Source organism: Meles meles, chromosome 1 (genome assembly GCF_922984935.1).
Source record: "Meles meles chromosome 1, mMelMel3.1 paternal haplotype, whole genome shotgun sequence".
Lineage (NCBI taxonomy): Eukaryota > Metazoa > Chordata > Mammalia > Carnivora > Mustelidae > Meles > Meles meles.
Window position 1 is genome coordinate 181,788,747 of NC_060066.1, and position 25,372 is coordinate 181,814,118.

General features: G+C 52.7%; 1 protein-coding gene and 1 non-coding gene across 15 annotated transcripts; both read left to right on the forward strand.

Annotated features, from left to right (window-relative positions):
• The first annotated feature begins 1,743 nt into the window (after positions 1 to 1,743).
• PTCH2 (patched 2) lies at positions 1,744 to 18,396 on the forward strand. Of its 14 annotated transcripts, XM_045980185.1 has the most exons (22): positions 1,744 to 2,557; positions 3,027 to 3,219; positions 9,018 to 9,207; positions 9,313 to 9,382; positions 9,567 to 9,658; positions 10,264 to 10,459; positions 11,245 to 11,366; positions 11,532 to 11,679; positions 11,758 to 11,889; positions 11,976 to 12,131; positions 12,227 to 12,319; positions 13,111 to 13,236; positions 13,330 to 13,448; positions 13,555 to 13,903; positions 14,040 to 14,352; positions 14,442 to 14,584; positions 14,671 to 14,851; positions 14,983 to 15,263; positions 15,374 to 15,511; positions 16,920 to 17,062; positions 17,146 to 17,245; positions 17,656 to 18,396. In XM_045980185.1, the coding sequence occupies exons 1-22, from the start codon at positions 2,486 to 2,488 to the stop codon at positions 17,920 to 17,922; spliced, it is 3,624 nt and encodes a 1,207-aa protein (XP_045836141.1). In that variant the 5' UTR covers positions 1,744 to 2,485; the 3' UTR covers positions 17,923 to 18,396. The 14 variants fall into 14 exon arrangements, 8 of the variants coding, with proteins under 8 accessions (XP_045836141.1, XP_045836154.1, XP_045836149.1 ...); XR_006815246.1 differs by lacking the exon at positions 15,374 to 15,511 and having other exon boundaries at positions 15,156 to 15,263; positions 17,656 to 17,693; XM_045980198.1 differs by lacking the exon at positions 15,374 to 15,511.
• Positions 18,397 to 21,273: 2,877 nt separating this feature from the next.
• On the forward strand, positions 21,274 to 21,388 carry LOC123928045. The gene has a single exon (XR_006815590.1). It is a non-coding gene; the product is annotated as a U5 spliceosomal RNA (small nuclear RNA).
• The last annotated feature ends 3,984 nt before the right edge of the window (positions 21,389 to 25,372 follow it).

Here is a 25,372-nt window from a genome sequence, read left to right on the forward strand (position 1 = left end):
GGCAAGAAATTTTCCCAGCAGGCAAGCCCTACCCTGGAAGCATCCACAGAAATGCTGGCCCTGACCACAGTTGTTAGCAATGGTGGGCTTGTGGTAGAAGCAGAGTCCCAAGGCCCGGACGATTAGGAATCCTTCTGCATGGACTTTGTCTTGCAGAGTCTGGTGAGAGGGAAGGAGGTCTCAAGAGCTACTTAGAGCAAAGTCTGTCTGCTTGGGTACCCAGCCGTACTCAGCTATGGCCCCAAGAGCAATCCAGGGACCCTTACAGCTAGTTTAGAGGTGATTTCTATAGCCAGAGAATTGCTGAGGGTACACTTTCTTTTTTTTTCCCCCTAAAGATTTTATTTATTTGATAGAGAGCAGGAGAGACAGGGAAAGAAAGCATAAGCAGGGGGAGCAGCAGAAGGAGAGGGAGAAGCAGGCTCCCCACTGAGAGGGGAGCCCCATGGTGGGGTACGGGGTTCAATCCCAGGACCCCGGGATCATGGCCTGAGCAAAAGGCAGACACTTAACCAACTGAGCCATCCAGGCGCGCCTGAGGGTGCCCTTTCTTGAATTCTCCTATTCCCCCATCTTCCTCAGAGGCCGAGGTACACTTTCTTTATCCACAACAGGTTAACAGGGAAGAAGAAAGTGCTCTGCATATATGCTGCTTTTAATGTTTTAATGTGTAGTTACTAGGCCAAAAGCATCATGCATGAATTAATTCTTCCAAAGGCATTTTGCTGTATGAATGGACCAAGGGATGGGACAAACCTGTTAGGTGTTCAACCCCGCAGCCTAAAGTTTCCCTTTCCACAGGACGGAGGTTCTGGAAATACTGTTAATTGACACGTTTTCAAAAAGCAATTTGGCAATGTGTAGCAAGAGCCATAAAAATGTTCGTACTTTTTGACCCAACACCCTCACTTCTGGGAATCTGTCCTAAGGACATTCTCCAAATAATTGATACAAAGACTATGTGGTAACATGAAATGTTAATGATGTAATGGTAAACAAGTCTGGAGGAACTGACCAAGAAATTGGCCAGAGATAGTAGTAGTTGTGTTAGAGTAATGAATTTATTAGAGATTTTTTTTTCTCTTTCCCAAACGTTATATGTTAGAATATTGATTTTACCATCCTCTGACACTCAGGGTTAATCATTCAGAAACCTGGCAGAAACAGCACTCAAGACAATTTAATAAATTTAATAAAGGAATTATTCCGTTTCCAGTCCTTTCCACCCTGGTTTTTGCAACTCTCAGTGACTCACTCAACCATTACTGAGCACCTACTAATTGTCAGTGAGGGAGACAGACTTTCAAGTCCATTAATAGTGCGTTACAAGGAGCACAATGAAGAAAGTGCCTGTCAGGAGGGAGGTGTGAATCAAGGAAGGCTTCAAGGAAGTGTGATTGGCTCGTGTTCGTTTTGAGGGTTGTCTTCCAAGACAACAAGGCCACAACACGTCCAAAGGCAGAAACGCCGGGAATAGCATGGTGCTTTTAAGAAATTACATCTAGGGGTGCCTGGGTGGCTCAGTGGGTTAAGCCTCTGCCTTCGGCTCAGGTCATGATCTCAGGGTCCTCGAGCCCCGCATCGGGCTCTCTGCTCAGCAGGGAGCCTGCATCCTCCTCTCTCTCTGCCTGCCTCTCTGCCTACTTGTGATCTCTGTCAAATAAATAAATAAAATCTTAAAAAAAAAAAAATTACATCTAACTCCCCAGGGCTGGAAGGAACATTGAGTGGATGTGAAGGAATTATGGGAGAGAAGGCTTTAGTTAGATTGTGCAGGGCTCCATGCTCCAGATGGGCTTTGTGTTTTGGAGCGATCGTCAGATTTGCATTTTAGAGAGATGACTCTGGCCTCGGTGGAGAGTGGACTGAAAGGGGCAAGAATGGAGGCAGCAAAGAGTGAAGTCTTTGGGTCTTGGCTGGGCAGGCCAGCAGATACCCTTTCTCAGCACTGGCGTCTCCTGGCTTACGCTTGGCCAGCGCCATGCCTCCCCGGGATCTCCCTCCCTGCTCCTCCCCCAGGGCCCCGCGGGCGGCCGGGGAAGCGAGGCGTGGGGTGGCCCTGCCTGGGTGGTCTCCTGCCCGCCCCCACCCGCGGCGCCGTCGCCTAGCAGCGGATCCGGCTGCACGGCTCCGGGTAATTTGCGGACCTCTCAGCCAATGGGAGGGCGTCGTCCCGGCCCGCTCCCTTTTTCTGGAGCTAAGGACGCCTCCTCCTCACTGCGTTCTCCACCTCTAGCCGTGCGGCGCGTCGCTGGCCGGTCGCTCTGCCTGCGCGCGGGACCGACTCCCGCACCCGCGCCCCGCTGCGCTCGCCCCGCATCGCAGCCGCCGCGGCACCCCAGCACCCCACCATCACGCACGCCGCGCCTAAGCGGCCCCACTGAGTCCCAACGCGGAGCTCCGCGGTACCTGGGTACCAGGCCAGCTTATGGAGAATCCCAGATAACGCGGGTTGGGGGCGCCCACGCCCCCCATCCCCGCCGGCATGGCTCGGCCGCCGCCACTCCAAGAGCTGCCCCCTGGTTATACACCCCCAGCTCGAGCCGCATCACCCCAGGTGAGTGGATGGGAAGCCAGAGGGAGAAAGATTGGGAGCAGATCTAGAGATTCCCCAGTTCTGCCACTCTGCAAGGTGTGATGTCGCTATAGCGAAGGGTTATTGCGCGCGCGCGCGCGCGCGCGCGCGTGTGTGTGTGTGTGTGTGTGTGTGTGTGTTTCTGCGTCTTCTCATCTGACCGGTGAGAGTGTGTCTGGATTTCCCCTCTGTCCACCTGAGAACAGATGTGTGTATATGTGTCCTACTCTCAGAAAAGAATCGGGTATGTATTGGGGTGGGAAGTTGGGGGAACAAGAAACAGTTGTATCTTTTCCACCTTTGGGCCTTGTGTCTGTGTAGGTTCTACCTGTCTTGCATCCCAGAAACCAAGAACCTGGGGCTTGGCAGGGGGTGCACATAAGGAGGAAAGGGGAGGAATTATTGCACTGTTGCAGTAATGCCTGGCTGACCCTTCTCTTTTCCATCCCAGATCCTAGCTGGGAGCCTGAAGTCTCCACTCTGGCTTCGTGCTTACTTCCAGGGCCTGCTTTTCTCTCTGGGCTGCGGGATCCAGAGACACTGTGGCAAAGTGCTCTTCCTGGGCCTGCTGGCCTTTGGAGCCCTGGCACTGGGTCTCCGCGTGGCCATCATTGAGACAGACCTGGAACAGCTCTGGGTGGAAGGTGAGTTGTGGACACAAGTCAGAGCTGCTTGGGTATGGTGACTCTGAGATAAGAACGGGGTGAGGAGCTAGCTACTGAGTTCTGGTGGGCTTGGCCCTGGGTCTGGAGAGGGTACCTGCCTGCCAGAGCCTGGGCAGCTAGGAGCAGTGGTCCCTCCCACACCTGTAAATGGACATCTGCAAATGATGGGCCCCTGTGAATAGGTATGCAGAGTGAGTTTGTGCGTGTCTGTATGCAGCAATTGTTACCAACTTTTTATGGGTATTTTTTACTGCATGGCAGGGTTTGCAAAGGTAACCAAAATCTTTCAGTAGCAAGGAGAGTAAAATACATGCTGGGATATAATATACAATAGTATGATGATTGGAATAAGAGAAGGCAAGGAGAGATCACACCCGACCAGGAGAATCAAGAAAATTAACACCTGGGCTGGGGAAACTGAGTAAATCATCTAGCAGGCCTCCATGCAGAGGTCCCATCCCTGGAGTCCCATGCACTGAGGCCTCCTGCAACCACTCAGTAGAAAAAAAGTGGCGCAGGGTCTATACTTTGAGGCAACAGCAAGGTCAGACACAACCACGTCCTCACTTCCTAGTGGAAGCATTAGCTAAAAATGATTTCTTATTAATAATTTTGGCATAACTCTCCTTTCCTGGGGCCTGGTTTCCTATACTAGCCTTCAATAGAGTCAAACTCTCCTCTGTTCTTTCCTGGGAAATTTGCATTGGTGGGTCCCCCGCAAAACCTCCCCCAGCCTTGGCCCACACCCAAAGGCAGGCCAGGTTAGACTCTCACACCCTTGAGTTATTTCAAATGCTGGCAAGCCTGAGGATGCAGAGCAGATGTTTCTTGGAGCCTGCATGCCTGCCTGTTGGGCTCCCACACCCCATCCCCACCCTGCCGCAGCGCTCCGCAGCCTCACACATATGTACGCACTCTAGGCCAGCCCTGGGGTCCAGAGCAGATGTTTCTCTGTGCCTGCCTGCCTGCCTGCTCCCAGCCCCAGGACACACATGTGCATACATGCACAGACACATACCCCACCCACACCACTGCTGCCTGGGTGGTCCCAGATGCCTGTTGGGTTTCCTGCCACAATAGAAGCTGTCTCCCCACCAACCTTCCTCCTCCTTCATTTCCCACATCTTTCCCATCTAAACACTGCTTGAACCTCCATGTTCCTCATCCTCTCTCCTACACCCTAGCACAGGACAGGCTAGGTCCCACCAGATCTTTGCTGCTGTTTGTGGAGGGGTGATGTAAAAGGCTGGTGGCCAATTCCTAGGGCTGCTTCCTTTATCTCAGAACACTGCTGTGTCCCATTATCAGCCAGGACTGGGGTGAGATAAAAGTGATCCTGACCTGATGTCATCTCTGTACATCCGTAGCTAAGGGGTCTTGCAGCAGCGCCCTGGGCAATGAGGGGCTGATCAAGACAAAGAGCAAAGAGTATTCTCTATTCCTTTCCTGTTTTGTGAATACAAAAAGCAAAGAAAGGAGCAGGGCACTGGCTATCAGAGTTAGGGTCCCCTCCAGCTTTGCCATGGTGAGAGACAGGCTGTGACTTACCCTTCCTGATCAATTTTAAAGCTAAAAGGCTCAGAGATAGATTGATCTCTAAAATAAAAATATATATAACATTAGATATCAAATATGTACAACATTAGACCCCAGCGGTACTTACAGGAACAGTGATAGAGATGGCTTGAAATGGGAGCTGTCCCTGTAAACAAGGGACATGTATCTAGAAGGCAGGATGAAACATACCAGTTGGGGGCGCCTGAGTGGCTCAGTGGATTAAGCCACTGCTTTCGGCTCAGGTCATGATCTCAGGGTCATGGGATCGAGCCCCGCATTGGGCTCTCTGCTCCGCAGGGAGCCTGCTTCCTCCTCTCTCTCTCTCTGTCTGCCTCTCTGCCTATTTGTGATCTCTGTCTGTCAAATAAATAAATAAAATCTTTAAAAAAAAAAAAAAAGAAAGAAACATACCAGTTGGTGGACCCACTATCCACTCAAAAATGCAAGGCTGAAACCTTAGGAGTCAGGCTCAGTTCTTCTTGCTTACCTAACTGGTTACTAAACCAGCAAATTCTTCTCTCTTAACTTCTTTCATAACAGACCCCTCCTTTCCACCCTTGTGGCCGTTGTTCTAGTTCTAGTAGGCCTTTCTCCAGTCTCTGGTAGTACTCTCCTGATTGTATCATTTAATATGTTTTAACCACATGAAAGAGAAAAAAGGAAAGGGGGGCAGAAGGAAAGAAGGAAGAACAGGAAATCCAGTAGTAGACAGTAGAGCCATTCCTGGATGGTTAATTCAGCAACCTAAGGACATCAGCAAGCACCCAGGTTCTCTGTATCTTTCTCCTAACCCTTCTTCAGCATGTTGGGCTTTTGTCCTCTGGCTTATCACCCCCTTGTCCCAAGTGGCTACTGCAGTGGTCCCTTTTTGGAAGTGAGGGATAATTTACCAGAAGCCCTCCCCTCTCCCCGCAACTGACTTCCCATTTGGTCACTTGGGCAAGAACTGTGGAGCAGCAGATGCCTAAACCCTTTACTTGGCAAAGGCAGTGGAATTACTGTGATTGACTAATCAGATCTCACCCCCGAGGCTGGGGAGGGATCTAGCTTCCCTGAATCACTGGGCCTTTCAGAGGATGGCCCACAAAATCAAGTCTATTAGAGAAGTGACCAATCTTCTGCAGGACTTGCCTTCTAATCTGCCTCCACACTGCCCTCCTGTGGTGTGTCTAGTTCTGTCCAAGTCGGTCCCCTGCTTAGAGCCCTTCCACCACTTTCTGTGAGGTTCTGGGGAGTCTCCAGAATCAAGTTCAGGCTCCTTAGCACACATTCTAGGCCCTCTGAAATCTAACTCTTGATTTCTGCTCCGGAATTGTCTGCCTCACTCAGTAATGCTGAGCCTTTGGCAGTTCCTCCTTGGTCCAGAACGTCTTTTCCCAACTCCTTCCCTTGGTCAAACCCTGTTCACTCACAGCTCAGCTCCAGAATGTGTTGTTAGGTGATGAAAAAGTCAGGTCATCTCATTCCTCTGCTCAAAACCTACCATGGCTCCCAATTCACTCAGAGAAAGTCTGCATCACTACAGTAGTTTACAGGCCCTAACTTGTGAAATTTCTGGACCAAAGATTATGGACATTTCTCAGGGTCCGATATATATTCCAATATTGCTTCCCTCCAAATACCATACCAGCCTACACTCTGATGGTAGGTTAGAATGCACTCCTGTAAGCCAGCAATGAGGGCTATCATTATTTTTATTTTTGTTAAATTGATAGATGGTAATTTATTGCTGTTTTAATTCATATTGCCTATAATATAGGATTATATATATTACCATTGTAGGACTACCTATAAGGTGGGTTCATTTCCCATGCTGGCTAACAACTCAGAGTCTCCCTTTTATAAAGGTACAGAAGTTTTTAAAAAAAAATTTTTTTTAAAGATTTTATTTATTTATTTGACAGAGAGGGAGAGATCACAAGCAGAGAGGCAGGCAGAGAGAGAGGAGGAAGCAGTCTCCCTGCCGGGTGGAAAGCGGGATGCAGGGCTTGATCCCAGGACTGTGGGATCATGACCCGAGCCAAAGGCAGAGGCTTTAACCCACTGAGCCAACCAGGTGCCCCGTGGGTACAGAAGTTTTTAACAAACTTGTTGATATTGATGTCTCCTTCCCCTGTTCTCCTCCTTCCCCCCCATTCAATCTTTTTTACTCCAGTTCTTTCTCATTTTTCTGTCCCACAGTCTCTTTCTCAGCAACCATTAAATAATAATTCCTTATCTATTCCTACTTTGTGCTGGGCAGTTTCCTAAGTACTTTGCCTGCATTGATTCTAATTCCGCCAAGGTAGGCACGTTCCCCATTTGACAGATGAGGAAATTGAGGGCAGAGAGACTGGGTCATTTGCCCCAAGCACAGACCAAGTGTTAGAGCCCAGGCTCAAAGCCAGATGTGTCCAGAGCCTTCAGGCTCCCCCTTACACCCGCTGTGTCTCCCTGGCCACACAGCACATCCCAGTTCATCTGTCCTCACATTCGTCACCATCATCGTCAGCCAAGGTTTACTTTTTTCTTTGCCTCATTTTTTCTGAGTATTCTCTATTTTCTTTGACGTTATACTTTATATTTTCAGTGTTTCTTTCTTTTGCTTTTTTTGTTTGTTTGTTTTAAAGATTTTACTTAATTTTTTGACAGAGAGAGACACAGCAGGAGAGGGAACACAAGCAGGGGGAGAGAGGGGAAAGCAGGCTTCTTGCTGAGCAGGGAGCCTAATGCAGGGTTCGATCCTAGGACCCGGGGATCATGACCTGAGCCGAAGGCAGATGCTTAACCAACTGAGCCAACCAGGCACCCCTTTCTTGCTTTCTTGATAGCTCTTTCTGGTTCCTTCCTTCTCCTGTGCGCCTCTCCCCTCAGCAAGGTCACTTACTATGAGGAGCTTATTTCTGTCCCCCCCGGTCCCTCCTTGTGGCAGCTCTGGCCTAAACCTTGTGAAATAAACACTGTAGCCCAGGCCTGGGGGAGGAGTGGGGAGTCAGAGAAGGAAGAAAATGGGGCATATGCCCAACATGGCTTTGGGAGACCGTATCTGTGAGGGAGGGCCAGGAAAGTGGTTTGAGTGGGGAGGTATGAGCATATGGGTAAGTCTGTGTGCAAGGTGTGCAGCTCTCATGAGTGAGGTGATTATATGGGTTTGAAAAAGAGACTGGGGAGCACAACGATCGCAGGTGGGGCTGGAGTCTCACAGAAGGTGTACGTATGGGCTGCAGAGGTGACAGGGACCCAACAGGAAGAGGCCCCGGACAGGTGGCAGCAGAACTGAGCCTGAGACCAGACCAAGGCCCTAAAGCCTCAGCGGTGGTTTGGCCCTTGCCCTCCTCCAAACTCCAGTCAGTCCATATCCCCTCGCAGCAACCCTGTCCACCCACCCCCCAGCCCCAGTTACAGAGGATGACTCTGTGGTCAGCACAATGCAGGACTTGAGGGGTGCCGAGATCAAGGAGACTGAGGCAGGCCTGGCTCTGGGCCTCCTGTTGCCTGGACAGTGAGATCTGGGATCTGGAACTTTTCTTCCCCTTGGCCCACATTGGTCCCCGTGTCACCTCTGCCAGGTGATCCCAGGTACTTCCTACATGAGGAGAAGCAGTGTGTTGACCGCATCACACTGAAGGCGGTCTGATCGTCCCCCTCATCCGTGCTACCACAGGCCCATTATGACCAGCTGCTCCTATCCCTGCCCTCTTAGCATAACAATTTGCGAAAAGACGTATTTCTAGAAAGCACTGCCTGAGACAAGCTGACCTGGGAACCAGCCATAGCCCTAGGCCTGTTCTTTGAAGAGACCCTCCCAGTGGCAGTCTCCCTATTGATCCCTTTTTTCCCTCCTTGTCTTCCTCACCAGAGCACAGAGGGGCTAAGTGAGGGCTCCCTTACCGGGATACCTCCCTAACCCCAGCCCTGCCCCAACTCATACTGACCTCTCATTCTGAAGTAGTTTGCCCCACACTGAGCCATCCTGGTTCACGAGGAAATCTTAGACCACACAAGAATTCCACAGGGCGATCCAACTGAGGTCTCTCACTTCCACACCAAGCTCCAGATTCTAAGCAGAGCGCCAAGAGCTTGGGGAGTCAGCATGACCATCAAGGAAAAAAACAGGGGCTCCTCTCAGAGAGCCTCTCCTCCCCGTCCTGGGAAGCCTCAGCCGACTAGGGTCCCACACCCCCAGAGCTCTGATCCATCAAGGCTCTCTTCCCCCCCACTTTCTCTCTATGCTCTGGCAGTGGGCAGCCGGGTGAGCCAAGAGTTGCATTACACCAAGGAGAAGCTGGGGGAGGAGGCTGCCTATACCTCCCAGATGCTGATACAGACCCCACGCCAGGAAGGGGAGAATGTCCTCACACCTGAGGCACTGGACCTCCACCTCCAGGCAGCCCTCACCGCCAGTAAAGTGCAAGTATCACTCTATGGAAAGTGAGTCTGACTGAGTCCCTGAGCAGCTGGGAGCAAGGCATGTGCGGCCGGGCTGGCGTGGGAATTCCCCTCTTCTGCTGATCTCTTGTGCCCCGGCCATTTCAGGTCCTGGGACTTGAACAAAATCTGCTACAAGTCAGGAATTCCCCTAATTGAAAATGGAATGATTGAGCGGGTGAGTGTCTAGAGCTGTTCTTTGAGCCTGGGTCTGGGGGAACCTTTTCTGCAAGTAGGGAAGGGCTATGAGAGACGGGGAGGTTAAGAGTTGGGAGGTGGGGGGTTACAGAGGGCATCCTGCAGAGACCGTGGAGAAAGGAGCCCAGGGATGGGACTGATGTGGCCTGGGGTGTCCGTGGCAGATGATTGAGAAGCTGTTTCCGTGCGTGATCCTCACCCCCCTCGACTGCTTCTGGGAAGGAGCCAAACTCCAAGGGGGCTCTGCCTACTTGCCGTGAGTGCCCTGCTTCAGCGAGCTCGGGACTTGCCCTGCAGAAGAGAGGCTGGGAGGATGGAGGATGCTCGAAACCGAACCAAGGGCCCAAACCACCTCTGAGGCTTGGGCCTGAGCACAGGCTGCCCCATGGGTCTCTCCACATCCCCCGTCTCCTGGCCTCTGAAGGAAAGGAAGACTTGTCTAATTTAGACAAAACAGAACAAAGAGGGAAAAAAGATCCCCAGAAGGCGACCTTGCCCAGGAGAGTTAGCTAGGTAGGGGCTAAGCTGTTGCCGCAGGCTGGAAAGAAAACCTGTTAGAGGCAAGGTGTCCACCAGTTATGTGTTAGAGTCAAAGGTAGCCGGCTTGGGAAGGGACTCAGTGGGGCTTTTCTGGACCTTTTCCTTGTGTTGAGTTCGTCCGTCCTCATGTCCATAGGGCAGCCACCTGGTGGGCTGGTATAGCTTGGGAGTTCTGGGAAGCTGAGCACTGCAGACCCTTCCTAGGGGGGGCAGATGCCTGAGCCGCTAGGAGGAGAATGGGAGGCAGCAGGGGTCCCCAGCAGCCTTTTGGAGGGTGGGAATTGATTCTTTACCCTCACCAACCACGGGCTCTCCCCTCAGCGGCCGCCCTGACATCCAGTGGACCAACCTGGACCCAGAGCAGCTTCTGGAGGAACTGGGCCCCTTTGCCTCCCTCGAGGGCTTCCGGGAGCTGCTAGACAAGGCACAGGTGGGCCAGGCCTATGTGGGGCGGCCCTGTCTGCACCCTGACGACCTCCACTGCCCACCTAGTGCCCCTAACCATCGCAGCAAGCAGGTGGGTGCCAGCCGGGTCTGCCAGCTGGAGAAAGGCTGTTTTCCTTCCCTTTCCCCTCCTCAGATGCTCCTCTCTTCTGGGAAAGAGCAGACTGTGCTCTGTGTTCTGCCCTCCGTTCCCTGGACATTGTCACCCTGGCGCAGTGGGGGTGCTCTCCCTTTCCCATTTAGTTCTCCTAAAGAACCCTCATGCTGGGCGCCTGGGTGGCTCAGTGGGTTAAGCCTCTGCCTTCAGCTCAGGTCATTCATCTCAGGATCCTGGGATCCAGCCCTGCATCAGCAGGGAGCTTGCTTCCCCCCCACTCTCTCGGCCTGCCTCTCTGCCTACTTGTGATCTCTGTCAAATAAATAAATAAAATCTTAAAAAAAAAAAAAAAAAAAAGGAACCCTCAGGTGATATATGAACCCCTTCGTGCTTTTCTAAGGCCAGAGACACTGGACTTTATCCAAACAGACTTGTGCAGAGAAACTGAGGGCAAACCAGCTAAGCACAGTGTCATACCTAGTTTCCTGAGTGTCTCTGTAGCCCTGTGAATGTTAACCTTTGCCCAAAACCCACCAGAGTTACTCCAGCTCTTCCCGGAAGCCTATTTCCAGGCCCCCGCTTCCTCTAATGGGCTCCTCTCTGCAGGACAAAGCTGTTCACTTCCAGGGTGGGCGAGAGGCTCTGGAGAATAGTTATCTCCACTGCAGGCGATGGAGCCCCATGATGGGCATGTTTCCTGAAGGTACAAGCCCAGGGGCCCACCGTTACCCACGACCAAGGCCTCTCCTGTCCCCCTCTAGGCTCCTAAGGTGGCTCAGGAGCTGAGTGGGGGCTGCCACGGCTTTTCCCACAAGTTCATGCACTGGCAGGAGGAATTGCTGCTGGGGGGCATCGCCAGAGACCCCCAAGGACAGCTGCTGAGGTAAGGCCTCGCGGGGGGGCTGGCAAGGGGATCCCAGGCCGGGGAATCCACACTCTGATTCCAAGCAGCTGCAGCAGAACCCTGCCCCAATTCAGCCCCCCGCTGGGTGCTCCAGCCCACTCTGACCCCTGACTCTCCTCCACCTCAACCCCCCACCCCCGCCAGGGCAGAGGCCCTGCAGAGCACCTTCCTGCTCATGAGTCCCCGCCAGCTGTACGAGCACTTCCGAGGCGACTACCAGACGCACGACATCGGCTGGAGCGAGGAGCAGGCGGGCACCGTGCTGCAGGCCTGGCAGCGGCGCTTTGTGCAGGTGCGTGTGCGGCCGGGGAGGGGGGGCCCTGAGGCTACCCCTCCTCCCCTCCCCCTCACCTCCGCCCTGTCCTCCCAGCTGGCTCAGGAGGCCCTGCCTCAGAATTCATCCCAGCAGATCCACGCCTTCTCCTCCACCACCCTGGATGACATCCTGCACGCTTTCTCTGAAGTCAGTGCTGCCCGCGTGGTGGGAGGCTATCTGCTCATGGTGGGTCCCGCTCCTGGCACCTCGCCCCCACCCGGTGCTCCCCCCCAGCAAGCTGCCGTCCAAGCCTGTGCCTTCTCTCCCCACAGCTAGCCTATGCCTGTGTGACAATGCTGCGCTGGGACTGTGCCCAGTCCCAGGGTGCAGTGGGCCTTGCAGGGGTGCTGCTGGTAGCCCTGGCAGTGGCCTCGGGCCTTGGGCTCTGCGCCCTGCTCGGCATCACCTTCAATGCCGCCACTACCCAGGTATACCAGGACTCCCACGTAGGCGTTGGGGGGGCAGCGGTTGTCTCTGTCCAGGCTACTCAGTTCCTCCAGCTACCCCCGCTGTGCCCCTCCAGGTGCTACCCTTCTTGGCACTGGGCATCGGTGTGGATGACATATTCCTGCTGGCACATGCCTTCACAGAGGCTCCCCCTGGCACCCCTCTCCAGGTGAGGCCTCATCCGCCAGCCCAGGCTGGTCTGAAGCAGCTCAGCATAGGGTTAAGAGCCTCTTGGCTGGGACGCCTGGGTGACTCAGCTGACTAAGAGTCCGACTTGGTTTCGGCTCAGGTCATGATCTCAGGGCCCTGGGATGCAGCCCTATATTGGGCTCTGTGCTCTGTGGGGTCCCTGCTTGACTCTCTCCTTCTCCCTCTCTCTGCCCCTCCCCCTGTTCATGCTCACTCACTCTCTCGCTCTCTCAAATAAATCTTTTTTTTTTTTAAGATTTTATTTATTTATTTGACAGACAGAGATCACAAGTAGGCAGAGAGGCAGGAAGAGAGAGAGAGGGAGAGGCAGGCTCCCCGCTCAGCAGAAAGCCTGATATGGGGCTCGATCCCAGAACCCTGAGATCATGACCTGACCTGAAGGCAGAGGCTTAACCCACTGAGACACCCAGGTGCCCCTCAAATAAATCTTTAAAAAAAAAAAAAAAAAGCCTCTTGGCTTAGGCAAACTTAGGCTGGTAATCAACCTGTGTGTGCCTCAATTTCCACATCTGTAAACAGCGGTGACAATAGTACTTGTGCTGTGAGGGTGTTGTGAGGACTGGTGAGAACTCCGGCTGAACAGAACAGTGTGTGTGACGCGTGTGTGGTATGAACAGTGTATGGGACGTGTGTGTGGCGCTCTGTAAGTGTGAGCTCCGTGTGGTCACTGTCCCCCTCCTCCATCCCAAGCTCCCAAGCTTCCCCTTCGCTCTGCCTTGAGGACCCATGGCTCCTCCCCTGTCCTGGCAGGAGCGCACAGGCGAGTGTCTGCAGCGCACGGGGACCAGCGTCGCGCTCACATCCATCAACCACATGGTTGCCTTCTTCATGGCCGCCCTCGTTCCCATCCCTGCACTGCGGGCCTTCTCCTTGCAGGTGAGGCCTCAGGAAAGGGCCCAGGCTCCAGGTGAGCGTGAACCCAGGGGCCTGCTTCATCCAGCCTTTGTGTCCCTCCTGTCTGTCCCCCAGGCGGCCATAGTGGTCGGCTGCAACTTTGCAGCTGTGATGCTTGTCTTCCCGGCGGTCCTCAGCCTGGACCTGCACCGGCGCCACTGCCAGCGCCTTGATGTGCTCTGCTGCTTCTCTAGGTACTGTCCCCACATCTCCCGCCCCATCAGCCCTCACTTCCGTGGCCCCGTCCCGTCTCGCCAGCATTCCCACAGACCTGTCATCCCCATTCTCTGCCTTTTGCAGCCCCTGCTCAGCCCGGGTGATCCAGATCCTGCCCCAGGAACTGGGGGACAGGACGGTCCCTATGGGCATTGCCCACCTGACGGCCACAGTTCAAGCCTTCGCCCACTGTGAAGCCAGCAGCCAGCATGTGGTCACCATCCTGCCACCCCGTGCCCACTTGGTGCCCCCACCTTCTGACCCGCTGGGCTCTGAGCTCTTCAGCCCGGGAGGGTCCACACGGGACCTCCTAGGCCAAGAGGAGGGGCCCAGGCAAAAGGCAGCCTGCAGCTCCCTGCCCTGTGCTCGCTGGAACCTTGCCCATTTCGCCCGCTATCAGTTCGCACCCTTGCTGCTCCAGTCGCACAGCAAGGTGAGACCTTAGGCCTGGAGAAGGCCGGGTGAGCCAGGGCCGGGGCTTCGGTGCATCTGATCCCCAAGAAGGGCCCAGGGCCAAGCCCCCCACCTGAGCCTCCATGGGCCTCCAGCTTAGCTGCCGTTCCCCACAGGCCGTGGTGCTGGCGCTCTTTGGGGGTCTCCTGGGCCTGAGCCTCTACGGAGCCACGCTGGTGCAGGACGGGCTGGCCCTGACGGATGTGGTGCCTCGGGGCACCAAGGAGCATGACTTCCTGAGCGCCCAGCTCAGGTACTTCTCCCTGTACGAGGTGGCCCTGGTGACACAGGGTGGCTTTGACTACGCCCACTCCCAACGCGCCCTCTTTGATCTGCACCAGCGCTTCAGCTCTCTCAAGGCCGTGCTGCCCCCCCCAGCCGCCCGGGCACCCCGCACCTGGCTGCACTATTACCGGAACTGGCTGCAGGGTGAGAGGCAAGGCGGCCGGCAGGGAGGGCTGCTGCAGGCCCGAGCCCGTGCGACCACAGCCTGACGCCCCTCCCTCATCCGCCCCCAGGAATCCAGGCTGCCTTTGACCAGGACTGGGCTTCCGGGCGCATTAGCCGCCACTCGTGCCGCAACGGCTCTGAGGATGGGGCGCTGGCCTACAAGCTTCTCATCCAGACCGGGGATGCCCGGGAGCCCCTGGATTTCAGCCAGGTTGGAAGGGGGCCTGAAGGGTCGGGATGCAAAGAGGGGCCCTAGGCCTCGTGGGCCCAGACCATCAGCCCTCTCCGCCTCTGCAGCTGACCACGAGGAAGCTAGTGGATAAGGACGGGCTGATTCCACCCGAGCTCTTCTATGTGGGGCTGACCATGTGGGTAAGCAGTGACCCGCTGGGCCTGGCGGCCTCGCAGGCCAACTTCTACCCCCCACCTCCTGAGTGGCTGCACGACAAGTATGACACCACCGGGGAGAACCTTCGCAGTGAGTCCTGGGGAAGAGGGGTGGAGGGGGGGAGCCCAGCAAGAGCCTCAGCCTGGGTCCACACAGGCCCTACCCACTGCTCCCCCTGCTCACAGCACCCCCCCTTCCCTGCCACCCCCTACCATCTACAGTCCCGGCAGCCCAGCCCCTGGAATTTGCCCAGTTCCCCTTCCTACTGCGTGGCCTCCAGAAGACCGCGGACTTCGTGGAGGCCATCGAGGGGGCCCGGGCAGCGTGCGCCGAGGCAGGCCGGGCCGGGGTGCGCGCCTACCCCAGCGGCTCCCCCTTCCTCTTCTGGGAGCAGTATCTGGGCCTGCGGCGCTCCTTCCTGCTGGCTGTCTGCATCCTGCTGGTATGCACGTTCCTCGTCTGCGCCCTGCTGCTGCTCAACCCCTGGACGGCGGGCCTCATAGTGAGTCCTTGTGGGGCTGAGGCCACAGACACCCCTGGCTCCCCGCCCCTGCCCCGCCCTGCCCATCATCCCTTCACCCCGGAGCCCTGGGTGAGCCCTGCCTTCCCCAGGTACTGGTCCTGGCGATGATGACTGTGGAGCTCTTTGGCATCATGGGTTTCCTGGGCATCAAACTGAGTGCCATCCCCGTGGTGATCCTTGTGGCCTCTGTAGGCATTGGTGTTGAGTTCACGGTCCACGTGGCTCTGGTGAGCACAGGCACTGGGGGAGGGGTGGACCCGCTGATTCAGTGGCCAACAAATATTTATCAAGCTCCCACTATGTGCTAGTCACTATTTAAGAATTGGTTTCAAGTTCCTGTTCAGGCACCCCCCACCTCGAAAAAGAATTAGGGATATAGGGATGCCTGGCTGGCTCAGTTGGTAGAGCATGTGACTCTTGATCTCGGGGACATGAGTTCAAGCCCCACATTGGGTATAGAGATTGCTTAAATAAACAAACTTAACAAAAAGAATTGGGGATATAATAGCAATCCAGGCAGGCTGGGTTTTGTTTTGTTTTGTTTTGTTTATGATTTTATTTATTTGTTTGACAGAGAGCACACAAGCGGGGGGGGGGGGGCAGGCAAAGGAAGAGGGAGAAACAGGATCCTCACAGAGCAGGGAGCCCCATGTGGGGCTTGATCCCAGGACCCTGGGATCATGACCCAAGCGCAGGCAGCAGCCCAACAGACTGAGCCACCAGGCGCCCACAGACAAGGAGCTTATATCTTTCAGTGTAGAGATAAACAATAAACACATGAACAAATAAATAAGCAGCCATTTCAGCAGAGAGGAGGGGACAAAGCCTTGACCAAAATGGGGACAGAATATAAGTTGAGAAAATGGGAACCAGTAATTTTTTGGATGGTTTTACTGGGAAGGGATCAGAGAAATGGGATGGTAGCTGGATGGCAACATGGGTACAGAGGCTGAGACGGAGAGGCTCGGCCTCTCCCACAGCTCGGTGTTCTCTGGCTCAGGAGGAGTGGGAGGGGGGCGGGGCCCCAGACCCGCAGGCAGCACCGACACAAACCTGGCTGACCCCCCGCAAACAGCTCCCTTCCTTTTGCCCCCATAAGAGCCCTGTTCTTCTCCTTACAAGAACAATAGATACTCCTTGGAGGTGGGGAAAGCCAGCGTGCAGAGAAGTACAAAGGAAGAATTAGAAATCGTCTGAAATCCCATCCCAACAAGTAACTGTGAGCACTTTGGTGTCCATCCTGCTGGACTAATGGACCGGGATCAGCAGGCTTTTTGTGTAAAGAGCCAGACAGTAAATATCTTAGGCGGGCAGGTCACAGAGTGTCCCTTGGGATCCTACCATTGTACTGTAGCCCCGAAGCAGCCACAGACAATAATATGTACGTGGATGGGTATGGCTGCATTTCAGTTAAGCTTTATTTACAAAAACAGGTGACAGGCTTTGTTTGCCAACTCTTCTAGACTTCTCGCTGTGTCTCACCATAGACGTGTACAGTGTTCCCTAAATAGACTCAGGCATACTTCCTAGACAGTTCGCAGCTCAGTGTACCTTACCTGCGAGCCCTGGGGACAGATGAGAAGTTGGGGGCATGGCTGGCCAAGGAGCAGCTACAGGGCCTGTCTGTCCCCACAGGGCTTCCTGACCACCCAGGGGAGCCGGAACCTGCGGGCTGCCTGTGCCCTAGAGCACACCTTGGCTCCAGTGACCGATGGGGCCGTCTCCACATTGCTGGGTCTGCTCATGCTTGCTGGTTCCAACTTTGACTTCATCATAAGGTAGGGGAGGGCTGGGGCAGGGAGGTGCAGCCTGCCTGCATTGGCCACAGGGGCTACCCAGGCTGACCACCTGTCCCACGCAGGTACTTTTTCGTGGTGCTAACAGTGCTCACACTCCTGGGCCTCCTCCATGGGCTCGTGCTGCTGCCCGTGCTGCTCTCCATCCTGGGCCCTCCACCAGAGGTGACCATACCCTCCCCCTGCTCCCAGCCCAGGGGTTGGGGTGGGACAAGCAAGGGAAGAGTCAGAGCCAGGAAGAAAATCTCAGTGGCCCAAAGACAGGACTCAATTCACAGGGACCCTCCCCATGAGGTCAGCTGAGTCTGGCAGCCTCTCCCTTTGCCCAAACACCATGTCCCTGCCCCTCAGCTTTCCTGGCTTCTTCATGGGACCCACCTTAGTGTTTAGGGTCCAGAGCAAGGTGCAGGGTTTGTCCTAGACCTTCACATCCCGTCCCGTGTCGGCTCTTATATCCTTCTAGAAGCCAACAAGGGCCACAGCTTCCCAACAATCCTGGTGATACACCAGGGAGCTGCTGTAGGGGACTGATGTCCTGGGAGCTCCGGGCTCACTGGGACCCATGTCTCCCCCAGGTGGTACAGATGTACAAGGAGAGCCCAGAGGTCCTGAGCCCTCCAGCTCCACGGGAAGGAGGGCTCAGCTGGGGGTTGTCCCCCACCCTGCCCCAGAGCTTTGCCAGAGTGACTACCTCCATGACAGTGGCCCTCCACCCACCCCCACTGCCTGGTGCTTACATCCATCCAGCCTCTGATGAGCCCACTTGGTCCCCTGTTGCCACACCAGCTGCCAGCGGCTCCAGCAACCTCAGTTCTAGGGGACCATGTCCAGCCACTGGATGAAAGAGTGCCTGAAGCAAGGAGACCCTGCTTGGGCCTCATGAGGTCACTGGGAAGCAATGCGGGGAGGGGGGGTTTACTGAATGCAGGACAGCTGCCTGGAGAACCCCGCTGCTGCTGTCTCTCACATCCCCTCCCCTGCCCCAGCAGTCACGGACCTCCCTGCTGTCCTACGAAACCAGCAGCCTCTGGGCTCAGAGCAGCCTCGACACCGGGCTGTGTGTGTGGGTGCCGTCCGGATGGGGGAGAGGCCAGCAATTCAGGCTGCCGTCAGGCTCCCTTCTCCCCCCACCCCCACACCCCTGTGCTACTGGCCCCTAGCAGACCAAGACGGAGGGGTCCTGTAGCACCCTTTGCGAGGCCTGGGCCCCCCGTGCTTGGCAGCTGCCCACATCCTACCACATAAATTATTTATATGAAGATGTTTATTTTTGTAGTTTGTATAAATGTTAGCTACGCTGAAAGTTTTATTTTTAAAGAGTGAAATATATTCTATATGAACTCCTCCCAAACGACTTCGGCCCTTTTCTTTTGAACAAACGGGAGTTTGCAAGTATGGGGTGTCATAGTCTGAGTTCCTGGGGCTACTCTAACCCTGGGAGGGAAAGTACACAGGTGCTAAATTTTTGTAACATAATTTGGGTCCATTTATTTTCCTGGCAAGTAATGGTGATCAGCAAATGTACACTGGTCATACAGTTGGCAACAGGACCTGGGTTAAGTGCTCAGTGTGCAAAAAGATACAAAGGTTTTTGATGTCAAATTCTACGTGGTGTGGCTTTCAGGCCAGCCGGGTCCAGCCCCGCACACCTCTTCCGGCGCAGTGCCCACCCGGCTGGTTCAGCGGCGTGCGGGGCGCGGGCAGAGGTGGAAGGTGAAGAGGAAGCCGATAGGGACTGGAGTCGGCTGATGCAGAGGTGGGAACAGCAGGGTTTCAGGAGATGTTTCAGGAGCTTTATGTCTAAACCTAAGGCAAGAGGCCTCTGCAAGTCAGCAGTCTGGTGCCCCGGAGGCATCTCTGGCCAGACAACCAGGAGACAGAGTGGAGGAACTGTCCAGAAACAGATTCTGCTAGCCGCTGATGAGGTGCTGTATTTTAGCTGTTGGTGCTGTGACGTCACATAGCCCCATTGTACAGAGGCCTAGAAGATTCTGGCCACACCCCAGGGCTAGAATCGAGCACCTCACCCTAGGAAATGGGGGAGGACTTTTATGGCCCTTCCCCAACTATTCCAGGGCTCAGTCTCGAGAGACACAAAGATCCAGCCTAGGTTCCAGCCAGCCACTCACCAGGAACAACCCCACCTTAAGAGCACTGCCTTCTCATATCCCACCACCAGGCTAAAGGCCAGAAAAATCACATTCCAACTAAATGTGAAATTAGTTAAATGCATCAACAAAACTACAGCAGTTGAATCAACACTAAAATGCCCAGGGGCGCCTGGGTGGCTCAGTGGGTTAAGCGTCTGCCTCCAGCTCAGGTCACAGTCCTTGAGTCCTGGGATCTAGTTCCTACATCCGGGCTCCCTGCTTGTGCGTGTGCTCTCCCTCTCTCTGCATCGAATAAACCCTTTTTAAAAAAACACTAAAATGCAGGAAGCCCAGGTGGTTGAGCCGCTGCCTTACACTCAGGTCATGATCCCAGGATCGAGTTTCGCATCAGGCTCCCTGCTCAGCGAAGAGCCTGCTTCTCTCTCTGCCTTTGCCTGCCACTCTGCCAGCTCATGCTCTCTCTTTCTCTCTCTCTGACAAATAAATAAAATCGTTAAAAAAAAAAAAAAAACCCAAACAGTAAAATGCCTAAAAAGATCTAAAAGGAGGGGCACCTGGGTGGCTCAGTGGGTTAAAGCCTCTGCCTTCGGCTCAGGTCCTGATCCCAGGGTCCTGGGATCAAGCCCGGCCTCAGGCTCTCTGCTCTGCGGAGAGCCTGCTTCCTCCTCCTCTCTCCCTGTCTCCCTGCCTACTTGTGATCTCTGTCTGTCAAATAAATAAATAAAATCTTTTAAAATTTTTTGTAAAAAAAAAAAAAAAGAAAGAAAAGATTTAAAAGGAGTGAATAGTTGGCTTTGAACCTTAAGTAGGGGGTGCATCCAGCCTGCGCAAGGGATGGAGGCTGGATTTCAGTCTGGTCGTGTTTGGGTCACTATGGAGGGGCCTTTGGGTGGAGCAGGAGAGCTCACTGAGCTGGAATAATATAAAATATGTCAGCCTACCATGCCACTTACAAGCAGAGCGGCCTGGAAAAGCTAGATACCATCACTGTTTCCATGTCTTCATCTATGAAATGGGAAGATTAGAGCCCATCCCGTAGGGTGCGATTTTTTCCCCCTCAGGATTTTCAGTGAAATCACTTATGTCAGAAATAACCTGGTATCTCATAAGTCCTCTCTAGTGTTGTAGTTTGTATAGATATTAGCTGTGCTGAAAGTTTTTGCTCTGGAAAGTTTTGCTCAGGGCAGCCCACCTGGTGTGGCACCTCACACGACTCAGTCCTCTGACTTCAGTACTCTTCCATGGCTCCCCATCACAGACAAGATGAAATCCAAGCCCCTTCCAGGTGCAGCTGGCTCTAGCCTCTGCCGTCACTCCAGCTGTCTCCCAGACAGTGCCTAGCCAGAATCCCACCCTCATTCAGACACACTACACCCTAGACAGGCTGAATTACTTTCGGTGTGCATCACCTATAATTTCACATAGGCGGTTCGTTCTGCTAAGAACACTTTTCCTCCATCTTTTAATAAATAAATTGGATGCCATCTCTTGCAGGAGGGGTAGTGATGTGCCTCCACAGAGGGCCTGAATGTCGTTGCTTTACCGTTTCCGCTTCTGCCCCAGCACTGGATGTGGGGCGGGGAGGGGGGCGGTGTGCAGGGAGGAGCGGGAGTTGGGGTAGGTGTACGGTGTCCCTGTGGGTATGCAATGATAAGCACCTAAACAATTAGGGCAAACGGCCCCAGCCTCGGTATAAGGCTCGACACCGGCCGGCACCAGCGGGAAGCACCCTGATCTCTCTGGGCAAACGGGGCGCGAGTTCCCGTGCAGACCACAGAGAAAAGAGGAAGAGCTACCTCTGGGGGTCCCCCTGGCGCCTCCCCGCCGCGACAGCTGGTGTCTCCCACGAGCCCGGAGCCGCCTTGATTTGCATACCCATGGTGCACCACGAAAAGACAGTTCCACGATGCTTGAGTTCCAGCCCCACGGAGATTTGTTCACCGTTTTAGGACATACCGCCTGTTAGAAATACACGATGCGTACAAATTTCAGGCAGGGAGCCCACACCGTGCAGTCACTGAACAACCATAACTGTGCTAAGAGCTGTCTTGTTCTAGGAGGTTCCACTAGAGAAATAAACGTATACTCTGGTTTCTCTTCAGATCGTATAAATCTTTCGCCTTTTACTAAAGATTTCCGTGGAGAGGAACAATACCGAGTTTTCACTCAATTTTTTGAGGCCTTGCTTAGTGAGGCTTATTTTTCCGGTCTGCAAAAATAGAACTGTGTATCTTGCGGCTTTTGATGGTCTCGTTGTAGTTTTTCTTCACACGAAATAAGATGTTTCTTTTGTGGTGTTTGCTTGTTATTCATGTGATAAGTGTCTAGCCTTGCATTACTGTGGGTTTTCCTTATTATTTCTTTACAGTTCTGTTTACTATTTTGTTAGTGTAGTTTACTTGGATTTATCCCATAGGAGGGTTAGGACCAGGAAAGAGTAAAAAATTATGCACGTTTTTCCTAATATCTTTCTTTTAAATTAATTCACCTGTCTCTTATTGCTTTTTTTTTTTTTTCAAGATTTTATTGAGAGAGGGAGAAGTAGGCTTCCCACAGAGCAGGGAGTCCAATATGGGGACGGTGCGATCAAGATCCCAGCCAAAGGCAGATGCTTAACAACTGAGCCACCCAGGCGCCCCTCCTCCCAATATTTTTGCCTTGAGATACAACAGCAAGGGGGAAGCACAGTCCTATCTCCCATCAGACTCCATAGTTGTTTCCGCAGCAGTCTGGTATGACTTTTTTCATGCAGAACTTTCACATCCGACTCTCACTCTAGGGCGGTTTTTCATGCTGAAGATAGCAGATTCCTTACTATAAGGAAGGGGCTTAATTTACTTAATTTTTCCAGTGCACCAAGCACTGGGAAAAAAAATGGGTAAGTAATATAATTGGGATAAGTAACTTACAATCTTAGTGATAAGTGCCATACAGAAGCATTATGAGAGGATGGATAGGGTTAGGCACCAAATGTGTCCTCAGATTTTAGACCCGCCCACCTATCTGCAACTTCTTGCCCAAGCTCATTTGATTTTCTGGCTTTAAGTGGACACCATCTCATAGCTGGTGATGGTCCACAAATTTACAACCATCAGTAGGTCCCATTGATGACTATATTCAAATGCTTCATGCAGCTACATTTTATCTACTTCACCCTGATCCTAGAAGAGCTCTTCTTGTGAAGAGGTTTTCATGTGAAAACCCCTCCCCAGCTGTACTCCTTGGACTACACCCCACCCCTCCTATCCCTTTGTCCCAAACTTCCACACAACACCACTCAGAGAAACTGGGGGTTTTTAAGTGTTACTTTTTAAAAAGATTTATTTGAGAGGGGCGCCTGGGTGGCTCAGTGGTTTAAGCCTCTGCCGTTGGCTCAGGTCATGATCTCAGGGTCCTGGGATCCAGCCCTGCATCGGGCTCTCTGCTCAGTGGGGAGCCTGTTTCTCCCTCTCTCTCTGCCTGCCTGCCTCTCTGCCTACTTGTGACCTCTCTCTCTGTCAAATAAATTAAAAAAAAAAAAAAAAAAAAAAAAAGATTTAGAGAGAGTGCACCCTGCAAGTAGGGGCACGGGCAGGGGAAGAGAGAGAATCCCAAGCAGACCCCCTGCTAAGCCCCACACTGCCCCATCTCTGGACCCATGTGATCATGACCTTAGCTGAAATTACCAGTCGGATGCTTAACCTACTGAGCCACCCAGAAACCCCCACATAGAAACTGTTTTAATGTAAAGCTGATCACACACTCCACTCTCCTGCATAAACCCCTCCAAAGTCTTCCCCAGGACACGTGCTTTGCACCTTTCCTCTTTAAGGTCTCCAGTCCAGTGTTATCTCAGAAGTCCCCCCTCACCACCCGCTATAAAACAGGCCCAGTCCCACCACATCGCTATTTATCCTTTTAGTCTGTTTTATTTTTCTTCAGAGTACAACCTACTCGCTGAAATTATATCATACTTGAACTTGCTTGTCTGCATATGTTTCTCCTACAATGTAAGCTCTGTGGGGCAGGGACTTTACCTGCCTTGTTCTCTGATGGATTTGATGACCCTAAATCAATGTCTCTCACATAAGCACTCAATATTTGTGGGACAAATGAACGTATTTATTTTTTAAGCATATATACAATACATAAACTGTTCCACTACAGTTCTCAGCACTTAACAAAATCAAGCTTCCTAAGAACCCTACTAAATAGATTGTTATTAGCTCCATTTTATAAACAAGGAAACTGAGGCATAGAAAGGTTACACACCCTCATTCAAGTCGCAAAGCCCCAAAGTGGTGGAATTAGGATTCAAACGCAGGCAGCCAAGCTCCAGAAGAGACATACTCTTAATCACTGTGCTACTGATGGGGTTCAGGACAAAATACAGTATCTTACCATATTGGATATTTTAAGCAATTTGAGAAACCACGAAAGTCACTCTCACCTCCCCATTCTACCCTACCCACACCCTCCCTTCTCCCTAGAAATGGGTTATTAAACCCTCAAGTGAGCCCTACCCTCCTATACTGGAGGCAGGGAATCATCCTTATCTCCAAAGTCAAAGGAGCTCCGAGAAGAATCCAAACAAACAGGCCTTGCTAAGTTTCCCCAGTTTACTACACTTGCCTTATACTCTTTTTTTTTTTTTTTTAAGATTTTATTTGAGAGAGAGAGCCACGTGCACATACAACCCGGGGAGGGGCAGAGGGAGAGGCAGAAGCAGGCTTCCCCCTAAACAACAAGCCCAAGGGAGGCTCCATCCCAGGATCATGACCTGAGCCCAAGGCAGATGCTTAACCAACTGAGCCACTCAGGCGCCCCACCGCATACTCTTTAAACCATCATATTCCTGGGGTACCTGGGTGGCTCAGTGGGTTAAAGCCTCTGCCTTCGGCTCAAGTCATGACCTCAGGGTCCTGGAATTGAGACCCGCATCTGACTCTCTGCTCAGCTGGGAGCCTGCTTCCTCCTCTCTCCCTCTCTCGCTGCCAGCCTCTCTGCCTGCTTGTGATCTGTCAAAAAAAAAAAAAAAAAAAAAAAAAATCAAAAAGCTTTAAACCATATTCCTTCATGACTATCCACTCTTCATCAAACCTAGCATAAAAATACTGAGATTTAGGGGCGCCTGGGTGGCTCAGTGGGTTAAAGCCGCTGCCTTCAGCTCAGGTCATGATTCCAGGGTCCTGGGATTGAGCCTCCCATGGGGCTCTATGCTCAGCAGGGAGCCTGCTTCCTCCTCTCTCTCTCTCTGCCTGCCTCTCTGCCTACTTGTGATCTCTGTCTGTGAAATGAATAAATAAAATCTTAAAAAAAAAATAATACTGAGGTTTAACCATTTCTTCTGGCCTTCATTTCCCTGGTTTTTGTGGTTTTTTTTTTAAGATTTTATTTACTTATTTGTCAGAGACAGAGTGCAAGCACAAGCCGGGGGGAGCCTGAGGTGAGGCTGGATCCCAGGACCCCGGGATCCTGACCTGAGCCACTTAACCTAACCAACTGAGCTACCCAGGAACCACTGGTCTTCATTTCCTTATGAAGACTCCCATATTACTAAAATTTATCTTGGGGTGCCCAGCTAGCTCAGTTGCAGAGGAGTATGCGACTCTTTTTTTTTTTTTTTAAGATTTTATTTATTTATTTGACAGAGACAGGGAGAGGGAACACAAACAGGGGAGTGGGAGAGGGAGAAGCGGGCCTCCCACCTAGAAGGGAGCCCCATGTGGCAGGGAGCCCGATGCGGGGCTTGATCCCAGGACCCTGAGATCATGACCTGAGCTGAAGGCAGACTGAGCCACCCAGGTTCCCCAGTATGTGACTCTTAATTGATCTTGGAGTTGTATAAGTCCCACGTTGGGGGTAGAGATTATGTAAATAAATAAATAATTAATTTTAAAAAGGAAACATCTTAAATAAATTCGTATGCTTTTCTCCTGTTAATCTATCTTTGTCAGGTTGATTTCCAGACCCAACCAGGGACCCTAAGGGGGCAAGGAAAACTTCTTCCTCCCCTGCACTACCTTTTTTTTGGCAAAAGGAATCCTGCTCTACCTGGTAAGCACTGAGCTTTTTTTCAAAGATCACAGATATCTTTCTACAGATATCACAGATATCTGTGCTTTGTGGTAAGCACAGATATTTTTTTTCAAAGATCACAGATATCACAGTAAGAATATACCATAGTTAATCAGAGTTCTAG